The sequence below is a fragment of the Macrobrachium rosenbergii genome, chromosome 13 (assembly GCF_040412425.1).
Source record: "Macrobrachium rosenbergii isolate ZJJX-2024 chromosome 13, ASM4041242v1, whole genome shotgun sequence".
NCBI classification, from domain to species: Eukaryota; Metazoa; Arthropoda; class Malacostraca; order Decapoda; family Palaemonidae; genus Macrobrachium; species Macrobrachium rosenbergii.
Genome location: NC_089753.1, coordinates 17,331,168 through 17,351,974, shown reverse-complemented (window position 1 = coordinate 17,351,974; position 20,807 = coordinate 17,331,168). Strand labels below are relative to the sequence as shown.

General features: G+C 36.2%; 1 protein-coding gene across 5 annotated transcripts in view; it reads right to left on the bottom strand.

Annotated features, from left to right (window-relative positions):
* LOC136844930 (homeotic protein spalt-major-like) overlaps positions 1 to 20,807 on the bottom strand; it is a 630,208-nt gene that overhangs the window by 203,796 nt on the left and 405,605 nt on the right. For 3 of the 5 annotated variants that reach the window (XM_067114281.1, XM_067114280.1, XM_067114282.1), the window contains exon 3: positions 12,321 to 12,368. The exons of 1 other annotated variant lie outside the window; for it this stretch is intronic. In XM_067114281.1, coding sequence (XP_066970382.1) covers positions 12,321 to 12,368 — 48 coding nt within the window. Of the gene's footprint in view, positions 1 to 12,320; positions 12,369 to 12,532; positions 12,896 to 20,807 lie in introns of those variants that run through there. One more of the 5 variants, XM_067114286.1, reaches the window with a different exon arrangement.

Sequence of the window (20,807 nt, the reverse complement as noted above, 5' to 3'; positions counted from 1 at the left end):
TTTTCGTTTTTTACGTCACCTTTTCCTTCATTTTTCTGGGTTTATTCTCATTTTTCACCTGATGCTTCACCTTTTCTTCTGGTGCTGCCAGGAGTATGATTAATTTACAACAATAAATCCCCTAAAACATCAATTTTTGATTAGAATTTACGTGAATTTTGATCATGACTTATGATAATTCAAATAATTGTTTATTATCTCGATAAAATCTACATTGAAAACCTAAATCGATAACTTCTTTCCGTAGTAAGCAAAGCCGACTCCGTGCACGCGTAGTAGTGGCTAAAAGTGATGCTTTCAGCCAGCAGAAACCACTACCAAACTCACTGTCACTCTTTCTCTCTTTCTCTCTGGAGCGAAATCTATCTCCATCCATGAGGTTTATTACTAAATTATCACCTAGAGCGAACAACAACAATTTATGATGCAAAAAAGCAGAAGGCAGCTTCTGCATAAGGAATGCAAGAACATTAGTTAGCAACTTTTGGTACATATAGAAGTCGAGATGATATATCATTATACTTCCAATGATTCCATAACTCTAATACCTACTTCTTTGCAAGAGCAAGCGCCCATAAAAGGAATATATATCGAAAAATAACTATTAAGTTTACATACGCAACATCTGGCAACTGCTTCATCATGCCAAAAGCGATATCACAAGTCACTTGCCCTGCATGTTCATACATGTGGTTGAAGACGTTATAAGATATAATAAAAAACATTCTCTTTTTGCGTATGGTGTTAGAATGGTCCTACACATGATTCTATGTCATTTATCACATGATCGCCAACATCGTGTAGGAAGAACAACACGTTGTTAGCTGTGTTGGAATAATTGAAATATCACCTTGGACACTCCAGCAGTTGACGGTTGAAATTAACTATTATGCGAACTGGCAAAAAACTTCACTGCATATGGAAGATAAGTTTCTTTTCATGGTGCTTGGTACTGATTACCTGGAAGATAATGACTGAAAATTCTAGATTAAAACTTTACAGGAATGTAGATCATTGCGTTTGGAAATCTTTTCCAAAGGGCACTTGGAAGGTAAATGTATTAAGATGCAAATAGGGATTAAACTAAGAAGTGGCTACTACTGCACTTCAAGTAACTCGAAGTACTCACAGCTTACACAACATGTCAATTCATATCTTTTGCTGATGTAATCATACACAGTAAGGAATAGTATTCCCATCATTTAGGAAAATAAAATCATTGTTTAAGGTTATACATTAGAATGATATATATTAATTTCTATCTTTTATCAACGTATCTTTATTCAAAACAACAAATAACCAATTGCCTAACATTCCTCCAAGAAGGGAAAGATTTTGTTTGATCCATGATTATATTATTGTACGAACTGACCAAGTTTATAGATGCCATATGTGCAACTTTATACACAATTCTACATTAAGGAATTTGATGTCATTGTAAAGATAGTGAGTTGTAATGTATTATGTTAAGTTCAAAACGTCCCTAAAACCATATAAAAATTACATATCATGAGTTGAAGTTAGCCATATAGGAAAGTGTTTTGCCATTTTTTCTTAAGATGATTGGGGGGGGGGGGGAAGGATAACTCTTGAAGCAATTCACTTAATAATAGGAATGAAGTCAAAAGGCGTGGCAGAGTAGACTAAATATTCTTCATTAAAAAAGGATGTCTATTCTCATACAATATTAATGAATGAGTTTAAATTAGAACTGAGGGGCTGGTTCAGTTTTATATGAATTGGACAGTGAAGTTTACACATATCATAAAAAGACATTGACCTAGGCCTATACCAAATTGTCTGTATCACAAGGAAATACTGTTTTAGATTTTTATTGAATGATTTAGACATAACAGCCTACATATAGCACTGAAGGTCTAAAAGTGAAATGAATAAGCCTATACATAAATTATTCATATTCTGATCAGAGGATCTGAGATGCTTCCCAGATGAAATACAACAGCAAATTGTCATGAAGTTTGTGCTAACCTGTCCACATGTGCAATTACCTGTCAGTTGGTCTGAAGATATTTAGGTAATATCATCAGTTCATCTGTTTTGGTGAGTGGACTGTCTCCGCCCACAAACTGTTGTCTACATGCACGTTTTAACGGCAGTTTCGATGAACTGACAGAAGAAATGACATGGAAACTTGATCGTGAATACACGGCCTCAGGTTGTTGAATTCTATAATAGTGAATGGGTGTGTTGGGAGAGAGTGAGAAAGAGAGTGAGAGGAGAAGAGAGAGGAGATGGGGTGTTAGGGAGAGACGGAGGGAGAGAGACAGTTTATCGAATGTCATTCAGAGTTTATCTGGGCAGTGCCGGGTTGGTCAGCTAGTGTGTGTGTGTGTGTGCATATATATATACATATATATATATATATATATATATATATATATATATATATATATATATATATATATATATATATATACATACATACATACATACATACATATATATAGTTTTTTAACACTGTAATATCTTCAAATCTCCTCCTTGTAAAAATTAGACTTACTTCGAAAACTTCGACATGATTTCCGTTCTTAGTAAGCGTAACTACCGAGAGCAATCCCAAATCGCCAGTTTTCTGCGGCTGTTCAATTTACACAAACAATTTTACATTTCCCTATTGCTTTCATACAGTGCTGAATTACCTCGAGGTTAAAGTGTTTGAGTGTATTGTCAAGATCTATTAAGTAGACATTACAGCGGGAGAACACTTTGACCAACGCAATGCAAGACAATTAGAGAGTGATATGCTACAAGATATATCATATTGCATGAAATTTCCTCTGTCCTCTTTTTAAAGTACATTTTAACACTTTTCACACGACACACAAAAAAGATATGACAGACTGTCAAAAATCAATTAGCACTGTAAAAAAGTATGCAGACGTTACCTACCGTAGCCATAAATATTTATTTTCTATAAATCTTTTTGAATTTTTACGTAACTGGAATGATCTTGATAAATAACAAAAAAATGCTTTCACAAGCTATGCACAATTTTCCAGAGACCAAAATTTTTTTTAATTTTTTTCTATCCAAACTGTATATCACGTATTTTCTTTCCTTCGTTTTGCCATTTTAGCTCGCCAGAGCTGCAAGTAAGCTTTTCTGATCAAAGTCTGTCAGCAATCTGTTTGCACGTAAGTACTTTTGTATGTCTTTTTGTCCGACGTTAACTTAGCATATTCCTAACTTTTCTAGAATCAATAGATAGATTTCAACCCAACTTAGCAACGAGCATAATTTGGCAAAGGGTAATAAAGTTTAATAAAAGAAAAAATGAACGTAAGGTCGGGCAATTTAAAAATTATCTTAAGAACTACCGTGAAAGCTTTCTTGCCTAGCTCAGACTCAAGTTTGTTCAAATAGTCCCCGGGGCCAGGAGGAGGACATAACAGTTGTCCAAAGATTTACACAGGAATGTTTAAAAAAAACCTTAATCAAACCAATACAAGTGCAAGGAGGTGGCTCATGTGAGCAGAGTGACCCATAAGCCTCCTGTTTCACAGACAGGCACTCTATCAGTCTATTCAGTGAAGGATGATCTCAAGTTAAGTGTCTTTTAGGCGTGTTTCCTAAGAATACTTGCCCATATCTGAACACAAGCGGTAATTATAAAAATCAACCCCAGCCACGTTCCGTGGAATGAATAAATTGACAAAGACATCAGGGACTTCTATCAGCACAACTTTAAGGCCATAAATGCAAAGTAGATGAGAGTTACAAACTTAGAATTTTCTTATATCTACCATCATTTTCCATTAATGACTTGTCGAGTTTCCTTACATGTATTGCAACAATACTGACGTAAGTGCTGTGCATGTGTTAACGATAAAGTGCTTTCATTATGAACGAAGCATAAATTGATGTTCTAAGGCTGAGAAGTTAAGTGAAAGACTCGACGTGCGAACAGAGTATCAAATATTTCGCAAAATCAGGGTAGGTGAAAACTTCAGCGTATGCACCAAATACATGTGAAGCCACTTATGCAAATATTGGTAAAATAGACAGCACTGTCGGAAATCAGTATGTGAAAATCAGTACTGACGAGATATCGTCAGCAAACAGCCCATTTGCTTGAATAAAGATGACGACAATATTTAACATTACACGCTTCATTATTCATATACTTCTGAAGTTGGAGTCAGTGTTGCCTCACGAACGAAATTTTTGATCAAGCTTAGTATGAATCTTCGCGTTTTATCAACTGAAAATCTTTTCAGGCGTCTATTACCTTTGCTGGTGTCACGCCAGATTGATATAAATCAATCTGCCTGTAGAAGACAGTAATTCCATGGGAACCCAAAGACGTACAGCGAGGCCACGTACAAAAAAAAGGAAAAATGTTCCTCACGAAAAAGGATATTCCGTCAGGGAGGGAGAATATTAACTTCGAGTGTCGTGAGAAAAGCAGAGATGTCGAGGAAGGGAGGGGAGGATGTGAAGGTGTGGGAAAGGGGAAGGGAAGATGAGGAGAGCAAGAGTGTGGGGAGGGTATGGAAAAAGGGAAGAAGGGAAGAGAGGGGAGGGGGAGAGGGAGAAACCAAGGAAGGTGTAAGGGGTAAGGGGAAGGGGTTATGGGGATGAGGGAAGGAGTTAGAGGGAGGAGGGAAGGGATGGCGAACCAATGCTTATCGAGTGTCGCTCGTTAAAGACATCGTCATTGTGAGGAGTGGCGTTTTCCTCTTTATACCCCATTAGGGTGTAAGGTGTCAAACCCTTCTGGCCCCTAGTCCCCCAGAAAATTTTTTGGGGAAAAATAATAAAAGATACAGACACATACGGTAAAAGTCATGACCACTATTGTTATAAGTGATATAACAAAACCATCGGCTATCGTCAATAAAAATGTATCAGGACTCAAAATATATTGTCTGCCAACGAAAAAATACTATTAGAAAATAGTTGCAAAATAATAATAATCTAACTGAAAACAGAGAAAGAGGAAAAATATAACTCATGTAAATGCTGCAAACTTTATGAGTCAACACTGCCTTACAATTAAAGCATATAAAAATCCCAATGAAGACATTTACTTAAATTCTATGCTAAAAAGAAGAGAAAAAAATCCTTATAACACTATTCTTACAGACACACACATACACGATATATATATATATATATATATATATATATATATATATATATATATATATATATAATATACATATACATATATACATATATATATATATATATATATATATATATATATATATATATATATATATATATGTATATAAATAAACAGGTGTGTATGTATATATACGCACATATACGAACTCTATTTAGAAGCAAATTCCCCAATCGTGAATATCAAATGTTAAAATTCATTACAAAAATCCAATTGTGCAACAAATGAACAAGTAAAATTAAAACGTAAACCTGATTGCACTTCAATAACATATACCCATTTTCGTAAACAAACTCATATTATTAAGCAAATCATTGTCAAAAAATATGGTACAAACGCAAATTGATTGAATTTCCCTATCAAAATTGCATAGTTTATAGCAATGATATATTCGTGTATCCGTTATCAAATATGGAAATCAGAGAGAGAGAGAGAGAGAGAGAGAGAGAGAGAGAGAGAGAGTACTTTTAGAAGAAAAAACTTATATAGAGATATATTGATATTTGCAAACATTTAAAGCAATTCCCACTTTGCTGTTCTTATTTTTCTAATTCGTCTTCATCACCATTAGAAATTATTTTCATGCGTTATAGAGAGAGAGAGAGAGAGAGAGAGAGAGAGAGAGAGAGATACTTGTATAATTGCTAAAATGTCTCATATGGAGAGAGAGAGAAAGTGTTCAATGAAGGAGTGTTCAATGAAGGGTTTGGTCACTGGTATTTTTCTCTTTCCCAGCCCTCAACTGCGATCCATAACAGTGCACTAAAATCCAAGAACAAAGCAACGCAGAGCGACAGACGCATACTGGATTTTTATATGAAGCCAGTTCACTATTACTCTCCCTCCAGGATAGAGGATCGAACGGAGGTTTCTCTGTTGAGAGCAGCGAGTGCTACCACTGTACCACCCGCACCGGAGAGAGAAAGAGACAATAAACAAACTATTTCTTTTAATGTTGTCCTAATAAGATGCCTAAAATGAACTGGTGTTCATCATTGATAACACACTATAATTACACAGGAAAACTACTTCCTTCCACACAGCATGAAAATGCTAAGCTGTGGTCTTCCAGCCAAAAATGAAATAAATACACAAAAAGCACAGTCTATTGTTATCATCAAACTAATATTAATCGAATGTCAGCGATGATCTATCGAGAAAAATACTTAAATTATCACACTTAACATATCACATACCCAAGGTATCTTCGTGCCAATTAAACAAAGCAAGGTCAACATAAGGCAAAAGAGTTATATGCAAACATAACTGATTAATTGGTAAACTATTCATCAGTGGAGGGCTGTACGGGGATAAAATTATAAGGCGTTTACATATTAATTTACTATTATTATCAACAGAGAAACAAATCAACAGTTATGTAACTATACAAATACATTTAAAACTAAAATTATAGTTTATCTTTAAATATATTTGTAAAGTTGATGAACTGTGTATTTATTTTCCACATTAAGACTCATGCTGCTGCAACTACTACTACTACTACTACTACTACTAATACCACTACTACTACTACTACTACTGTTATTATTGATGTTGGACGAATTTGAGAGATGGACCATTTGTTATAACAAAACGTAATATCATCCTGCTTCATTAATGGTCCGGGCCTCATGTTGTTAATACAACTTAGCAATGATAAATGATGCAACATTAATGTACATTAGCGTTAACAAATAGCATATACATACAGATGAGAGAGAGAGAGAGAGAGAGAGAGAGAGAGAGAGAGAGAGAGAATATCTAACGATGTAAAGCATAGAATATCGATAAAGCCGGTCCACCACTACTAGAGGTTCATCTACTGATATAAATATTATTTGTAAAACCAAAATGTACAAATCAAGACAGGGGCATTTACGATTGCAATTGAAATGCAAACCGGACGCCATATTCGTCCGAAACGTCTCATGGTGACTTTTAAACTAGAAAACGCTAGTTATTAACACAAACGGATACCTGTTAGGACAATTTTTCAACGCGCATGAATTGTAAAAATTTTGTTAAAGTGTTCAATTTAATGAGACTGGTAACCTACCGGCAAGAGAAGCAATAAGCCTTAGTCTCTTATAGAAAGAAAGGTTATGAAGTGTGTGGAAAAACAAAAAGGACTAAGAGAAATCCAAATTACGCACCTATGGAGATGTTTGAATCTCATCCACTTATTACAAGGGACCTTTAATTAAAACAAGGTTGCGACTGCTCCGGTATTTTCAACTGCCTATTATAAGCTACTACTCTGTCGGCTGCTTGGGTCCCTTTGTTACCATTTGCAGCTCTCACTAGAATTCAAACATATGATGCATCTTGCCAAGTAATGATATTTTGGATGATGTCCCTAGCACTAGGACCACACCCCCACCCCACCCCCATAAGGGTCAGGGAAATTCATATGCCAACAGCCTGACATGCAGTAGTAAGTCACTCATTACCCCTCATCATTAGTATCACACGCCACGAATGAGGCGATAGAAAGTACTAACAAACTGTAAGATCTAGATTGTAGGTGGATGGTCACATTTAAAACGTGGACGGATTTTATACCGACAATAAGGCTTTCTTCTCGGTAGAAATTACTTCACTACGAAAAAGTCATTACACACCCTAATATGTATGCTTTGATGAACTACAGATATCTTATAAAATATATTTATACACACATGATGTTATCCATTTAAGACAGTTTATCGTTTAAAAATCAACACATCAACCTTTGATGATATCAGAGTCGATGACTATGGTACTGCGACTCAAGTTTCTTGAACATCAACTTAGTCTATCAGTTCTCTAACAATAGATCATAGGTGATTAGACATGGAACCTTCTCGAACAACTAACCTTAAAATGAGCAAGGGCTTGCAGCCATTTAAAAACTTCTGTTTCGTAACACAACTTGCATCAACAATAACAACATAAAAGTTTTTTGTTTACCGTACGAAGAGACCAACAAAGTGACATTCTTGACCGGGACGAAATGGCAAGAAGGTCAAAAAGTCCCTAATATTGATTTGAGAGGAGCAATTAGCCCAAATTAATCTTTCAAAGTTGAGGGCAATCCTGACATGTGGCAATGGCCCCTGCTTTTTGTTGGCTGAACTTTCGGGACAGAATGGTGTTGATGGCAGAAAGGAAAAAGAAGGGGAAAGCAAGAGATGTTGGCGGGGTGAGGGGTTGAGGCGGGGCGAGGGGGAGTTGTTGGGGAAGGAGGAGCGGGTGAGGGTAGAGGACGGTGGTGTCTGAAAAGGGGGGAAGGGGTGAGGATGGATAGGGGTGATAAGAAGGAAGAAGAGTTTTGTAGATTGAAGAAAACTGATGGGGTTTTGGAGTCAAATGCAGAGTTTCACGGGAAGGTACAAATCGAGTGATTGGAAAATTAAAGAAACGATAAAAGTAAACAAATATCGCTTAACAGAGATTAAGAACAAATATGAAGTTATACCGAAGAGAAGAGACAATCCTTTGATAGCCCAGCTCTAACTGTAAAAACTTGTAGAAAGACGAACAAAGAGAAAGGGTCCTTATTTTCTTAAAATCAACCGCACAATTTCGAAATCAATTTACATGTGATGAAAGAACATTAAAAAAAGTAAAAACTGAAAATCTAGAAATTACAAAAAAGTGGCAGTAGGAATATACTAGCCCACTCCAGGTCACAATACTCGTGTAGCACATCACATGTACATCTTTGACTTTGATTCTTAAAATACTTTCAGTAACCACAAAAACTTTTTTTCAAACTTCGTTGTTTAAGCATGAAAAAGTGCCACTAAATATGATATGTTTCACCTCCCAAAAGACCATACGATTTTAAATAATTCAAGAGCATGCTGGAGATGTAAAAACAATCCCGTTAACTTCATACAAAATCTAGTCTCCCCATGACTTTGTATGTATCAGTAGTTAATAATGTGGAAATGAAGATTAGAAACAACCTTAGGCAAGCAGTTTACTTACCTTCTCTGTACATAAGCTAGCCCTACATTACTATCGTTTAGTTTTATAACTGCCTGGTCTACCACTTTTAAAGCAAAGTGAATGAGACTGAAACCTAAGAGAATTGTCTCAATCTAATTAAAAGAAATTTTGTCATTATTACAACAGGCTATTGCAATTACCATTCAAGTTGCGATCGGGAAACTGAAAACGCGGTGACATGAGCACTACTGACATGAGCCGATTTCATGAAGAATCACGTTCTCGACAACATGACTTGTCATCTAAATAGAGTTTGGAACTGAAACTATCAGTGGTGATTATTCTTGCGTCAGCAAACAGTTGTAGTAATTACGCATTTTCAGTAGCATAAACTAAACGATGCAATAAGAACCCTGGACTCAGCGCAATCGGCTGAGACTTTACGAAACTAGATTGCTTATTTCAGTTGAACAAATGTTAATTGCCTGTTCCTCCGTGGAAATTATCATGATATTACCCTCTTATATGCACGTGAAGGCTAATACAAACAAAATCCGACACTACTGCCGCTAGTAGTAGCCTCCTAACATCAACCATCGTCCTTTACACTTGCTTGGGAGCCTCATAAACTTATAACTTACGACAGGACTTACCAAGCATTTTGTAGACTTAAAAAAAAAAAAAAAGACTACAGACAAGTGGAAAGAGCTGCTTCTGCCTTTTGCGTAAACTTTCGGTGAAAGTCACAAAGTTTCCGATCTCTAACGTTGTATAAGCCAGACTGGTTTTGTGACAAGATGTTAAGTCTAACGGTGTAAAGGTGGAGAGATGTATTGCAATTATTTGAGCATGATCGCTGATTCTGGACAAAATGAGATAAAATCCATTACTAGTATTTGCGTAAATAAAATATATCTCAGTTGAGAGAGAGAGAGAGAGAGAGAGAGAGAGAGAGAGAGATTCAAAATACTACAACCAATGCTTTTCCAAGCACCTCGATCACCAGACATTTGTCTGCCAATATTCATAATAAAAAAATAAATAAAAATTCAAAGTAAAACCAAACAAAACATTAAAAAAGAAAGTGAACGCGTAGACAGGAGGAACACAAAATAATAGAGGCAGGTTAAAATAAAGCAACAAGCGATGGGGATTCCTTAAAATGAGATTTTCATTAGCGTGCATTTTGTAACACCACTCGGTTCCTAATTATCCTTTTCAATATGATAACTTGAATGACCTTTTCCGAAAGGGGGCGCTGCTCCCCCACATCCAATCCATTTGATTATGAAAAGAAAAGGTCACTCTCGCTTACAGATACAAGTTGATAATTAAGAAGGATACATCCATCCAACCTTTAATTATGATAATTAAATGTCGGTGAGAGAGAGAGAGAGAGAGAGAGAGAGAGAGAGAGAGAGAGAGAGGGGGGAGGGGGTTACTAACCGTGTTCGTGCTTACACAGAAACAAACCCACAGTACATATTAATAAAACATACTCCAACGCACGTACACACGTACGTAATATATAAAGAACATTGTTGAAAATTATCGAAACGCTGACCATCAAACTATTTCTGGTAAGCATAAAAGAGAATTTCATTTTTGTAGGTACTTAATTATGCGTGAAATAAAAACAAGAGAGCACAAACAATCATAATGATGTTAGCTTTGCTGATCATAAAAATAAAATAAATGGTGGAATGGCGTAACTGAAATATACCTGGAAAGAGAAATACTGTACAGGAAGTAAAAACATTCAGCAAACCTACTAGGGCTATTTGTAAGCAAAAGTAATGATAACAGCAAAAACATCAACAGCAACACGCGTTCAGATTTCACAGAAGCGTATTACGTAAAGGTGCACCAGAAAGACTTGTACAAAAAAGTACAATAAAATTGGTTTGCTCATTATAAAATTGTAAGGATGCAGTCACCTTCACTTTAATTAGTCTACAGTCGCTAAAGGTCACAACGAGAGAGAGAGAGAGAGAGAGAGAGAGAGAGAGAGAGAGAGAGAGAGTTTTTTCCTTCTCGAACAAGAACCTATTAGTGATTTTTCAGCGGCTGTGGTCAACAGACACGATGATGACGAATACAATGACAAGTGGGACGAGCAACCTATTGTCCCCAGTTACCCCAGACCAGAGAATACCGGGAAAATGAACTGGGAAGAGCGGGGTTACTTCAGAAGGAACCAGCAGCCTTGATCTATGACGAAGGAAATTATGAGGATCAAGAAAAATGGGAGAACAAAAGAAATGCAAACGGAGGACTGCAGCTGATTTCCCCTGCGGAAATGTGGGAATTCTTTTTCCTGACGGGTGACGGGTGTTACGCGGTGATCCGGGAGGAGGGACCTTCCTTGTTGTCAACTTGCAACACTTTAAAAGTCAGGTTACTTTAAACAAACAGATGGGAGGGCATTACTTTACTAAATCGTGCTGATTGTCTAGGGCAATCTTAAGAGAACACGGTTCTGCCGAGCCAAACAACGAGGAGTAAAGTATACATCTTGTAATTTTCCGTTTCACAGGAGTGCATTTATTATAAAAAATGTAATCTATGACCTTGACTTTAAAATAAAGGTGGCATTTGATTAGCGTAATACTGAATATTAATGATTTTCCAGCGTAATTTATCAGTAAGAAAGGTATACGACAAATCATTATCCGGCTGTTAAGCATTTAAATTGTCTAAAATCCCATTTCAACTGTTATTCTTCGAATTTCTTATAAAAATAAATACATATATCAAAGTTCACCTAATAAATATATCTGTCAAGCTTCATCACATTTGTTCATTTATTCGTGAGAAATCCTCTTCATGTACAGCTAAACGAGTGAGCACATGAGCTTAATTTCGAGTGTTCATAGAAACTTCTAAGATTCGCTACAACTGAAATGCTTGTGCGTGTCAGATCCCTCCTGATTTGACCAGTACCTCACCCATATAAATAAATATAATGGTAAGCACTGGTCTTAGCATTATTAACTAACATCTCTAAAACTTATTTAAAAGAACTGTCCCAACATAACTAACTGATTTCCGTACCCCGAACTGTCAAGTAACAATAACTATGATCATTGCTGCATTATGTCGGTGTGAAAAATTAATAACTATTAATTCTCAATCCACTTTGGAAAAAGGTGGAATATAGTTCTTGAACAAAAGAATAAGTAAATAAAACACGGGTAATGGAGAAAAATATCAAGATATAAACTGAAATAGTCTTTACCTGCAGCACACGATGGACGTTGCTGAAGCAATAACGCAATCGGCCCACCTGTAAAATAAAAAAAAAGGATGTCAGATTTTTTCAGTACACTAAATAATAACTGATAATTATGATAATGGTGTCAGCAATTATATTTTGTTACAACATAAAAGAGAAGAGTAAGAAATTATAATAATTAACCAGAAATATCTACTGGCATAATGACAACTTACTTTGGCAGGGTTAACGCAAAAGTCGGAATCCCTGGAGTGTGGTATATCGAGAGTGATGGAAAGGGTCATTTTCGATACAACAATATAGGGCGGGAGGGGTTCGGTGTTAGCGTTCCGGACGGACGATCGCCAAAGGTACGCCCAAAATGGGGTTGCGCGATGACGCCCATACGAACGGCCGTTTTCAGGTTTAAGGGCGCGAGGCTAAGAGAAGACACACTGACACAATAAAAGGAGACTGTTCGTAAGGGTCTGTGTTAAAGAGGAGAGTCCGGGGTTACCTGGGAAGCGCTGCGATCATCAGCTGACGAGGTAACGACTCTGTGACCAAGAACGTCAGCTCACCTGGTTTCTTCTTCGCGCCTGTCGCCTTTTCTCAAACTTTCTTCTTCTACATCTACTGTTGCTGACGCTACTGCTTCTACTACTGCTGCTACTACTTATACTATTGCTCCTATTACTACTCGCACTGCTTTTCTTGCCACTAGTTCTCATATTGCTGCGGCAACTTCTGCTATCACTAAATAATTCGGTATTTTAGACTACAGCAGTTAATATATTCACAGCATATTACCTTCTTCAATACATGCTGTAGATCTATTACGTAATGGTGAATTTTAGCCATTATCATTATCACGGCTATACCATATAGTACACCATCGTACCGTATTTCTGTTGATTTTTCATTAGCATTTGAGTGTGTTATCATTGATGGAGCTTCTGTAGCAACATAGCAGACACCTTTCTGTCATAACAGAATTTTGAATTAAAATTTTAAAATTAAAATGAAAAATCAATAACACCGAGCTTTATACGGTAAAGCTTGCGAATGATCCTATTGCTAGTCTGAGCGTCGACAATTAATTCGTCTTGGATAACTACCCTGTCTCCCACTTGTATCTTCATCCTGTCTTCAATATTTTGTATGGACTTTAGCTAAAATAAAGTCTTTGTATTAATATTTATCTCTACCTCTTGACTCAAAAACTTTAAAATCAACATCTTAGAACTAATTTTAACCGCTTCTCTATTCTATGCCATAAAATAGCGTACTGATCATTACTAATTACTGTACAACTATCTCCTTTCAGTGTCCTTGATAACTTACAAAAAAAGGACGTCTTTTGTAAGTGTTTTTCCCTCTTTAAAAGCTTCGTTAATATCATGTAAGTGTGTCATCAGTTGTGATATTTATATGCAAGATTAAAAGCTCATCAACTGATATTCCGTCAGTAGAAATGTGAAAATAGCGGGATTCTATATGTCACTAAACCCAGTTACGAAGTTTGTCTCCAGGTTGCTAATTTAGTACATGCTCTATACCCTAAATGTTGAATACTATCGCACGATTTGAAAGTATACCATGTAAATTTGGAAGCAAGTTATTTCAGTCAAAGCTGTATTTTAGGGTAACAACAAAATTTGAAATTTCATTATCAGCTGGACTTTTAGTTATCAAGACTAAAATGACAAAGTTTGGGGTAATGTGAGATTCTCTAAAAGCAGAGTAATACACAAGCCAATACATAAAACCTGGCCAATTAACGTCATGCTAGTTGCCAATCGTCACCATATATCAAGTATATTTCGTGACGCCCGGGCGACGGTGACAAATGAATCTTGCAATTTAGGCTGTAAAGCCAAACAATGGGGGACTTTCAGCCATTCAGAGCTTGAGACAGTGAAAAGAAGGATTTGGAGTGGTTGGGCAACAAGATAAAGAAATCCGGAAAGTCAACAGAGGAAGCAAAAGGATCTAAAGGTGACTGAAAGAAAAATACAGTTTTACTAAAAAGTAAGTCAGAGAGGTTGGATATCAAGACGGAAGAGAGGTAGCGGAAACGGATGTAAAGTACAAGGCTAAAAAACGGGTGCAGCTAGCGGGCGAAGCGACGCTGCAAACACCAACAAGAGTTCCAAGAAACCTAATAAGTACAGCTATAAAGTATGAATAAGCTTTATTTAAAAACTGTAATGGTACAATGTGAGTTACAATATCTCATGAAAAAAAATTAAGTAAAAATATGATTTAACTTTACTTGAACTTATGAAAGCGCGGAACTGTGCAATCTACAATACCGAAAGCTGCCGTAAACGTTTCGCTGTAACCCACACGGCACTAAAGAATTTTTCGCATAGAATAGTTCGTCATTCTATCATTGTACGGTATATAAACTTAGCCTGAACTCTAATCCCTCATGTTCAACTGCGAAAAAAAAATAAAACTAATACTCAAGCCTTTGTGATGAATTATTTTAAGGCTGGAAAATATAATCGCCCAGAAATCTGGCTGACATGTATGCCTGCAAAAATGAACAAACTCACACATTAACTATAACAAGGACAAAGAGATATCCATACAGAACAGTTTCAATAACTGTATGGCGAATCGTGACGGTAAGTCGAACAAACTAACCCCAATCAATGACTCTGGCAGTTTTTTCCAGTTACGTTACAGCAAACTATTTGCCTATATACGAAAGAGAAATGTACCGACGTTATGCACGTACACACATAAATCGGCTAATGGGATGTTTCTTTAGTGTGTCTTCATAAGAAGAACTGCTTTTGTATGGTCATGCGCGCTCGTACCGGTGAATTTCAGAACGCGCTTGCATACTTCCTGTCTCAGAGCGTGTCTGGAGACAAATGTCAATATTTTCAGAGATTTTTGCGCGCATCGGTATGATGAACTACTTATTGCGCGAGAGTGCTGACGGGGTGTAACCCACTTTACATCACTCGCCGTATGATTGATACGTGCTTGTGTCTATAGGTGTAATTATTACGAATGCGTGTTTGAGTTATTAGAAATACAATATTATAAATACAGTATCATACTTCATGCATAAACACACACACACACACACACACACACACACATATATATATATATATATATATATATATATATATATATATATATATATATATATATATATATATATATATATATATATATATATATATATTGTATATATATATATATATATAGATATTTGTGCATTAAGTATAATATTGTATTTATAATCATACACACATTCTATAAATATAAATATATACATTATATATAATATACTGTATATATAATAACTCATATATATATATATTATATATATATATATACAAATATATATATATATATATATATATATATATATATATATATATATATATATATATATATATATATATATATATATATATATATATATATATATATATATATATATATATATATATATATATATATATATATATATATATATATATATATATATATAAAAAAGTTAACTTGCTTTGTGAAGGTAAAATTAGTCTACAATAAATGGCATAAGCCTTCTTGTTTAAAAAAGAACGCCATAGCACTTTAAAAACCGAAGACTTAATATAAATTTCAGTCTTCGTTTACCATAATAAACACGATTAGTGACGGGATCAAATTCAGTTCACTCAAGCTGGAAATCCAGGGTTTTCAAGCATCAAGGTTAATTACGTCACAGTGATATGAATGCCGTAATTCTGCAGGGGTATCAAGAGAATGGTTTCACACAGGTGGAGTGAGGATTATCTCGATTTATTTCTTTGCTTGTTATCAAGATCAAACAAAAGTTTTGTGTTTATTTTTAAGAAAATTATACAAAAGGCCGGCCCCATGCCTGACTACAGGTGATTAGATTTTGAGAGAAATCCAGACTAAATAAGGGTGCCTTCGATGGGCGTTGGAATGCTCAAACAGGCGAAGGTTTGCGGTCTCTGAGAGACCTTCTTAATGATGATATCCAAGCATACAGTTTGACGAAGCACTGACCAATCAGTCTCTTGATTCTTTTCCTCCACACTCAACCTGAACCCACAGCAGTCGAGTAACAAACACAAACAGACTGGGGTTTTGTGAACAAATTTCGGCAGCTCATTCCCACTTCTGGTCAGAAATCGAATGCGGGTTCCTTGGTCGTAAGACCTACCGCGAAAGAAGAGAGAGAGAGAGAGAGAGAGAGAGAGAGAGAGAGAGAGAGAGAGAGTTGCAGCGATTCCAAATTTATCTGAGAAAAAATCAGCACTTGAAGGTTTAATCTGCCTTTACAGGAGGCAATACAGAATTATCGTGGAAGCTAAAAAATCGTTTGGATGAGTAAAATATATTCCAACAGTGCGAGGTCGTTTTTAAATTCTGATAATTCGCCGTAAAAAGTTCTTTTCGTCGCAAAAAGCGAAACAATGAATTACCGAGAAAACAATATAAAACGAAAGTTTCAGTAAAAGCGAGTGAAAATCATTCCATTAAAATCGAGACCTATATTTTTCGTTTGAGGGATAAACCAAAAAGCATCATTGTGTAAGACAGGAAAACTTGCAAGCACGTTGCAGCTGTAGTCTTTGGTGCCTTTTTTACCCTATCCGGGGGAGTGGGGGTGAGGGGTGGGGTGGGGTGGGGGGAGGATTGAGGTGCAAGTTTCCTGATTCCACTTCCTTTCCTCTGCAGCTTCAAATATTGTTCCCTTGGCTTTTCCTCTTTCCCCTCTTTTGGGAAAACTCTCTCGGAGTGAGACCCCCCAAAAAACCCAAAAATTTCAGAATCCGGCCATGCTACTTATCACAGTGGTGGCCCGAAGCCGGGTTAATTACTTTGTCATGTTACGGACTGGCGTCTCCTCTTATTTTTATTGTTCGGAGGAGAGGAAAGGGGAGAAGCGCCCCCCACCTCCCAAAGAGAACTTTTGAGGTTTTCCTTTGTGGGGATAAGAGAAGTAATGAGGCAGGTGTATACACCTGGGGGGTAGTTGGGAAGGGGGTTCCTGGGGATCGAGGGTGAGGGGGGGGGTGTCGGTATTGTCTCTTCTTCCCTGCAGATGCGCTTTTGTTCAGATATTCGTGTTTATGGCTTGAGTGATGCTGGTTTTTGCAGCGTCTCTACTACAGGGCTCGCGTTACCACAGCCTTTTGTACATAAATATATTTTCGGTAGGGGCAAGGAAGGGGCAAGGGACGTCAGAAACAACGGCCCAGTCGTCCTCTGGCCTTCACAGTGTGAGGTCTGGCGGGTAATGAGCCAAGGGCCCGAAGCTGCTGCTGGGGGAAAATTTTCACGGTGCCTTTATATCTTAGTTTTTAATCTGGCCGGCCGGCACGTGGTCGGATTCTGACGTCTTTTGTTTCCACCGGTCTCCTAAGAAATACTCTTATTTGGTGCGCCCTTCTCACGGTCAGTTTGTTCACTGACGTAGATGTCCAACAGAAATATAACCTTACAGAAATTTCAATTAAGTATACTATAGAAGGTTTTGGAAGCACAGTAAATGTTATCAAATAACAGTATACAGTACATACGCATCATATGGTACACATAAAAATGTACATCAAAACAAATACTCCAAAAAACCATTATTAGCGATGGTGCTGAAAATATTGTGCATGTTTCATATGAAGATTATATTTCATTCGTAAATGAGTCTCTCTCTCTCTCTCTCTCTCTCTCTCTCTCTCTCTCTCTCTCTCTCTCTCTCTCACACACACACACACACACACACATACATAATATTATTATTTCAGTAGATGAAACCTATTCACATGGAACAAGCACACAGGGACCACTGACTTGGAATTCAAGCTTCCAAAGAATGTTGGTTTCAACCTCCCACCGCGGACCCCACACTGCAGCAGTAACTGATAATGATACAGAGCCAGTGAATTTTCATTGCCCTGAGGGAGACGCGAATCCGCGACATCTGAGTGGCATTCCACGACACAAACCACTATACCAGCGGACCAGCGCTCTCTCTCTCTCTCTCTCTCTCTCTCTCTCTCTCTCTCTCTCTCTCTCTCTCTCTATATATATATATATATATATATATATATATATATATATATATATATATAATATATATATATATATATATACATATATACATACAATTTGCTATCACGTACGGCCATTATTTTTTGCGTGGCCCAGCCATGTAAAAAAAACAAACAAACCAAGACGGAAATTGCTTTAAAGAGGGGCCAGGGAAGGGCAGATATGCCTGACAAAAAAGGAAAGACCCAGAGAGTAAACGAAAGGACGCACGTCAAAGTACCAATAAAGGACGAGTATTCTTGAAGACAAAGGCCCATTCATGATTCTTCCCTCCCGTAATACGATAAAAAAAGCAAGAAAAAATACCGATGACAATCACTTAATTACTCGAATAAGTACCCAGATAAGGAGCAGAATCACGAGGTTTGATATTAGTCTGTGCTTATAAATACAATAGGACGCTGGTGATAAACTGATTCACTTTGAATTGAAAAAAAATATATATCTTTACAAAAGTACATCAATGCGTAAAAGAAAAAACTAGTATTCGACATGCCAAAAATACGCTTTTTTACAACATATGTAAATATATGTGTATATATATATGTATTTATATGTATATATATATATATATATATATATATATATATATATATATATATATATATATATATAAATAAACACACATATATGTATATATATACACATATTTATAAATATTATTTATAAATACTTGTATCAGTACGGTAAAGAAAAAGATCGCTACATCCTATAAATAAAATGAACAAGAGCTCACTAAGTTTTCGCCAAAGCGGAAACCGAAGTATTTCCCTGAAATGCCACCAAAGATGCAAGGAATACTTTCTGATGTAATTTATTCCACAACATAACTGACCTGCTCACATTTGATTATAATTTGCAATGCTCCGTTCTCATTTCTGTGTAATTTATATTTTTATGTTGTAGTATAATTTATATCAATTTTGTAGCATATCTGCCTGGTGTATTTCTATATTATGGTCTGGAGCTGAAATGAAATTATTAATATTGTCATTATTGTTATTATCATTACTGAAAGGAAAATTGAACTTCTTGTTCTGTCAAGATGATTACTTCACTCATATCCCAATAGACTTGACAAGAATGGTGACTCATATCTCCAATAATTTATCAAACAGCCCCGAGACCAAATAAAAATGAGCCCTTACGTGAAAGAAAAACATAATTCTGTAAGAAAAGAAAAACTCACTAAAACCATTAAACTGTCCATTCAATTTAATTTACACCTGCATTGTCAAAGGATATTCAAATAGAAAAGAAGCAGAAAAACATTTATGCTAAGTCTCTGTAGAATGTTTTTGTACAGGACTCGTATGATGTAAATTTCACTATAATAATAATAATAATAATAATAATAATAATAATAATAATAATAATAATAATAATAATAATAATCTCATAACAGCATGAGTCAGTAAAATGGTCAAAAATCTACAATCTACAGTGGTGTAAGTGTAAATATACATTAGAAATATATATGCAAACGTTGGTATATACGTACAGTGTATTTCTAATATATATTTACACTTGCACCACTGTGGATTTCTTCACCGATAATAATAATAATAATAATAATAATAATAATAATAATAATAATAATAATAATAATAATAATAATAATAATAATAATAATAATAATAATAATGACTATTATTATTATTATTATTATTGTCATAACTAGTTGCTGTTATTAATTTTCTAATTTGGGACAAAGCACAGAGCATCCATCCATAGGGCTTTCCAAATCACCCGGGTGTCACCAAGCCGCCCCTGTCCCACGGTCATCACAAAATAATCTGAATATCGAGTTTCTAGCGGCGTCGCCCCCAAGGAAGATTTATTTGCGTGTAAAAGACAGAGCGAAAACCACCTATAAAGAACAGTCACATAATGTGTTATTTAGCCTGTCACAGTGTAAAATATTTCTGGTCTTTGTTATAGCTTATGCAAAGGGTATAATCTGAAATTTTTCTTTAAGCTGTAAAACGAAGAAATTACTAAAGATTGTTCTCTGATTTCACAACTCAGCCAAGGGCTTTCACCTCTGTGACCCCCTGCGCTAAGGGTCAGAGTGGCGCGCCCCTCGAAGGGGATACGTTCCCTGTTCCCTGACTTGTTTTTGAGGCACATCAAGTTGGAACATAAATCAGAAAACCACAAGAGTGACCATGGAGCAGAAGAGAGCTGACTCCAGCCTCTCCTTCTCCTCCTCCTCAGCCAGTGTCTCTTCCTCCTTCCCTCTCCCCAACATCTATGCTCCTCACATCTTCCGCACCCCTCTCCCCCGATTCTTGTCTCCACCGCAAAAGGTTTTCTCTCCATCAATACTTTTCTCATCATCATCATCATCCTTCTTGCACTCTTTGACCAAATTTCGTCTCAAAGTGATCTTCTCCAACACCTTTTTTTTTAAAA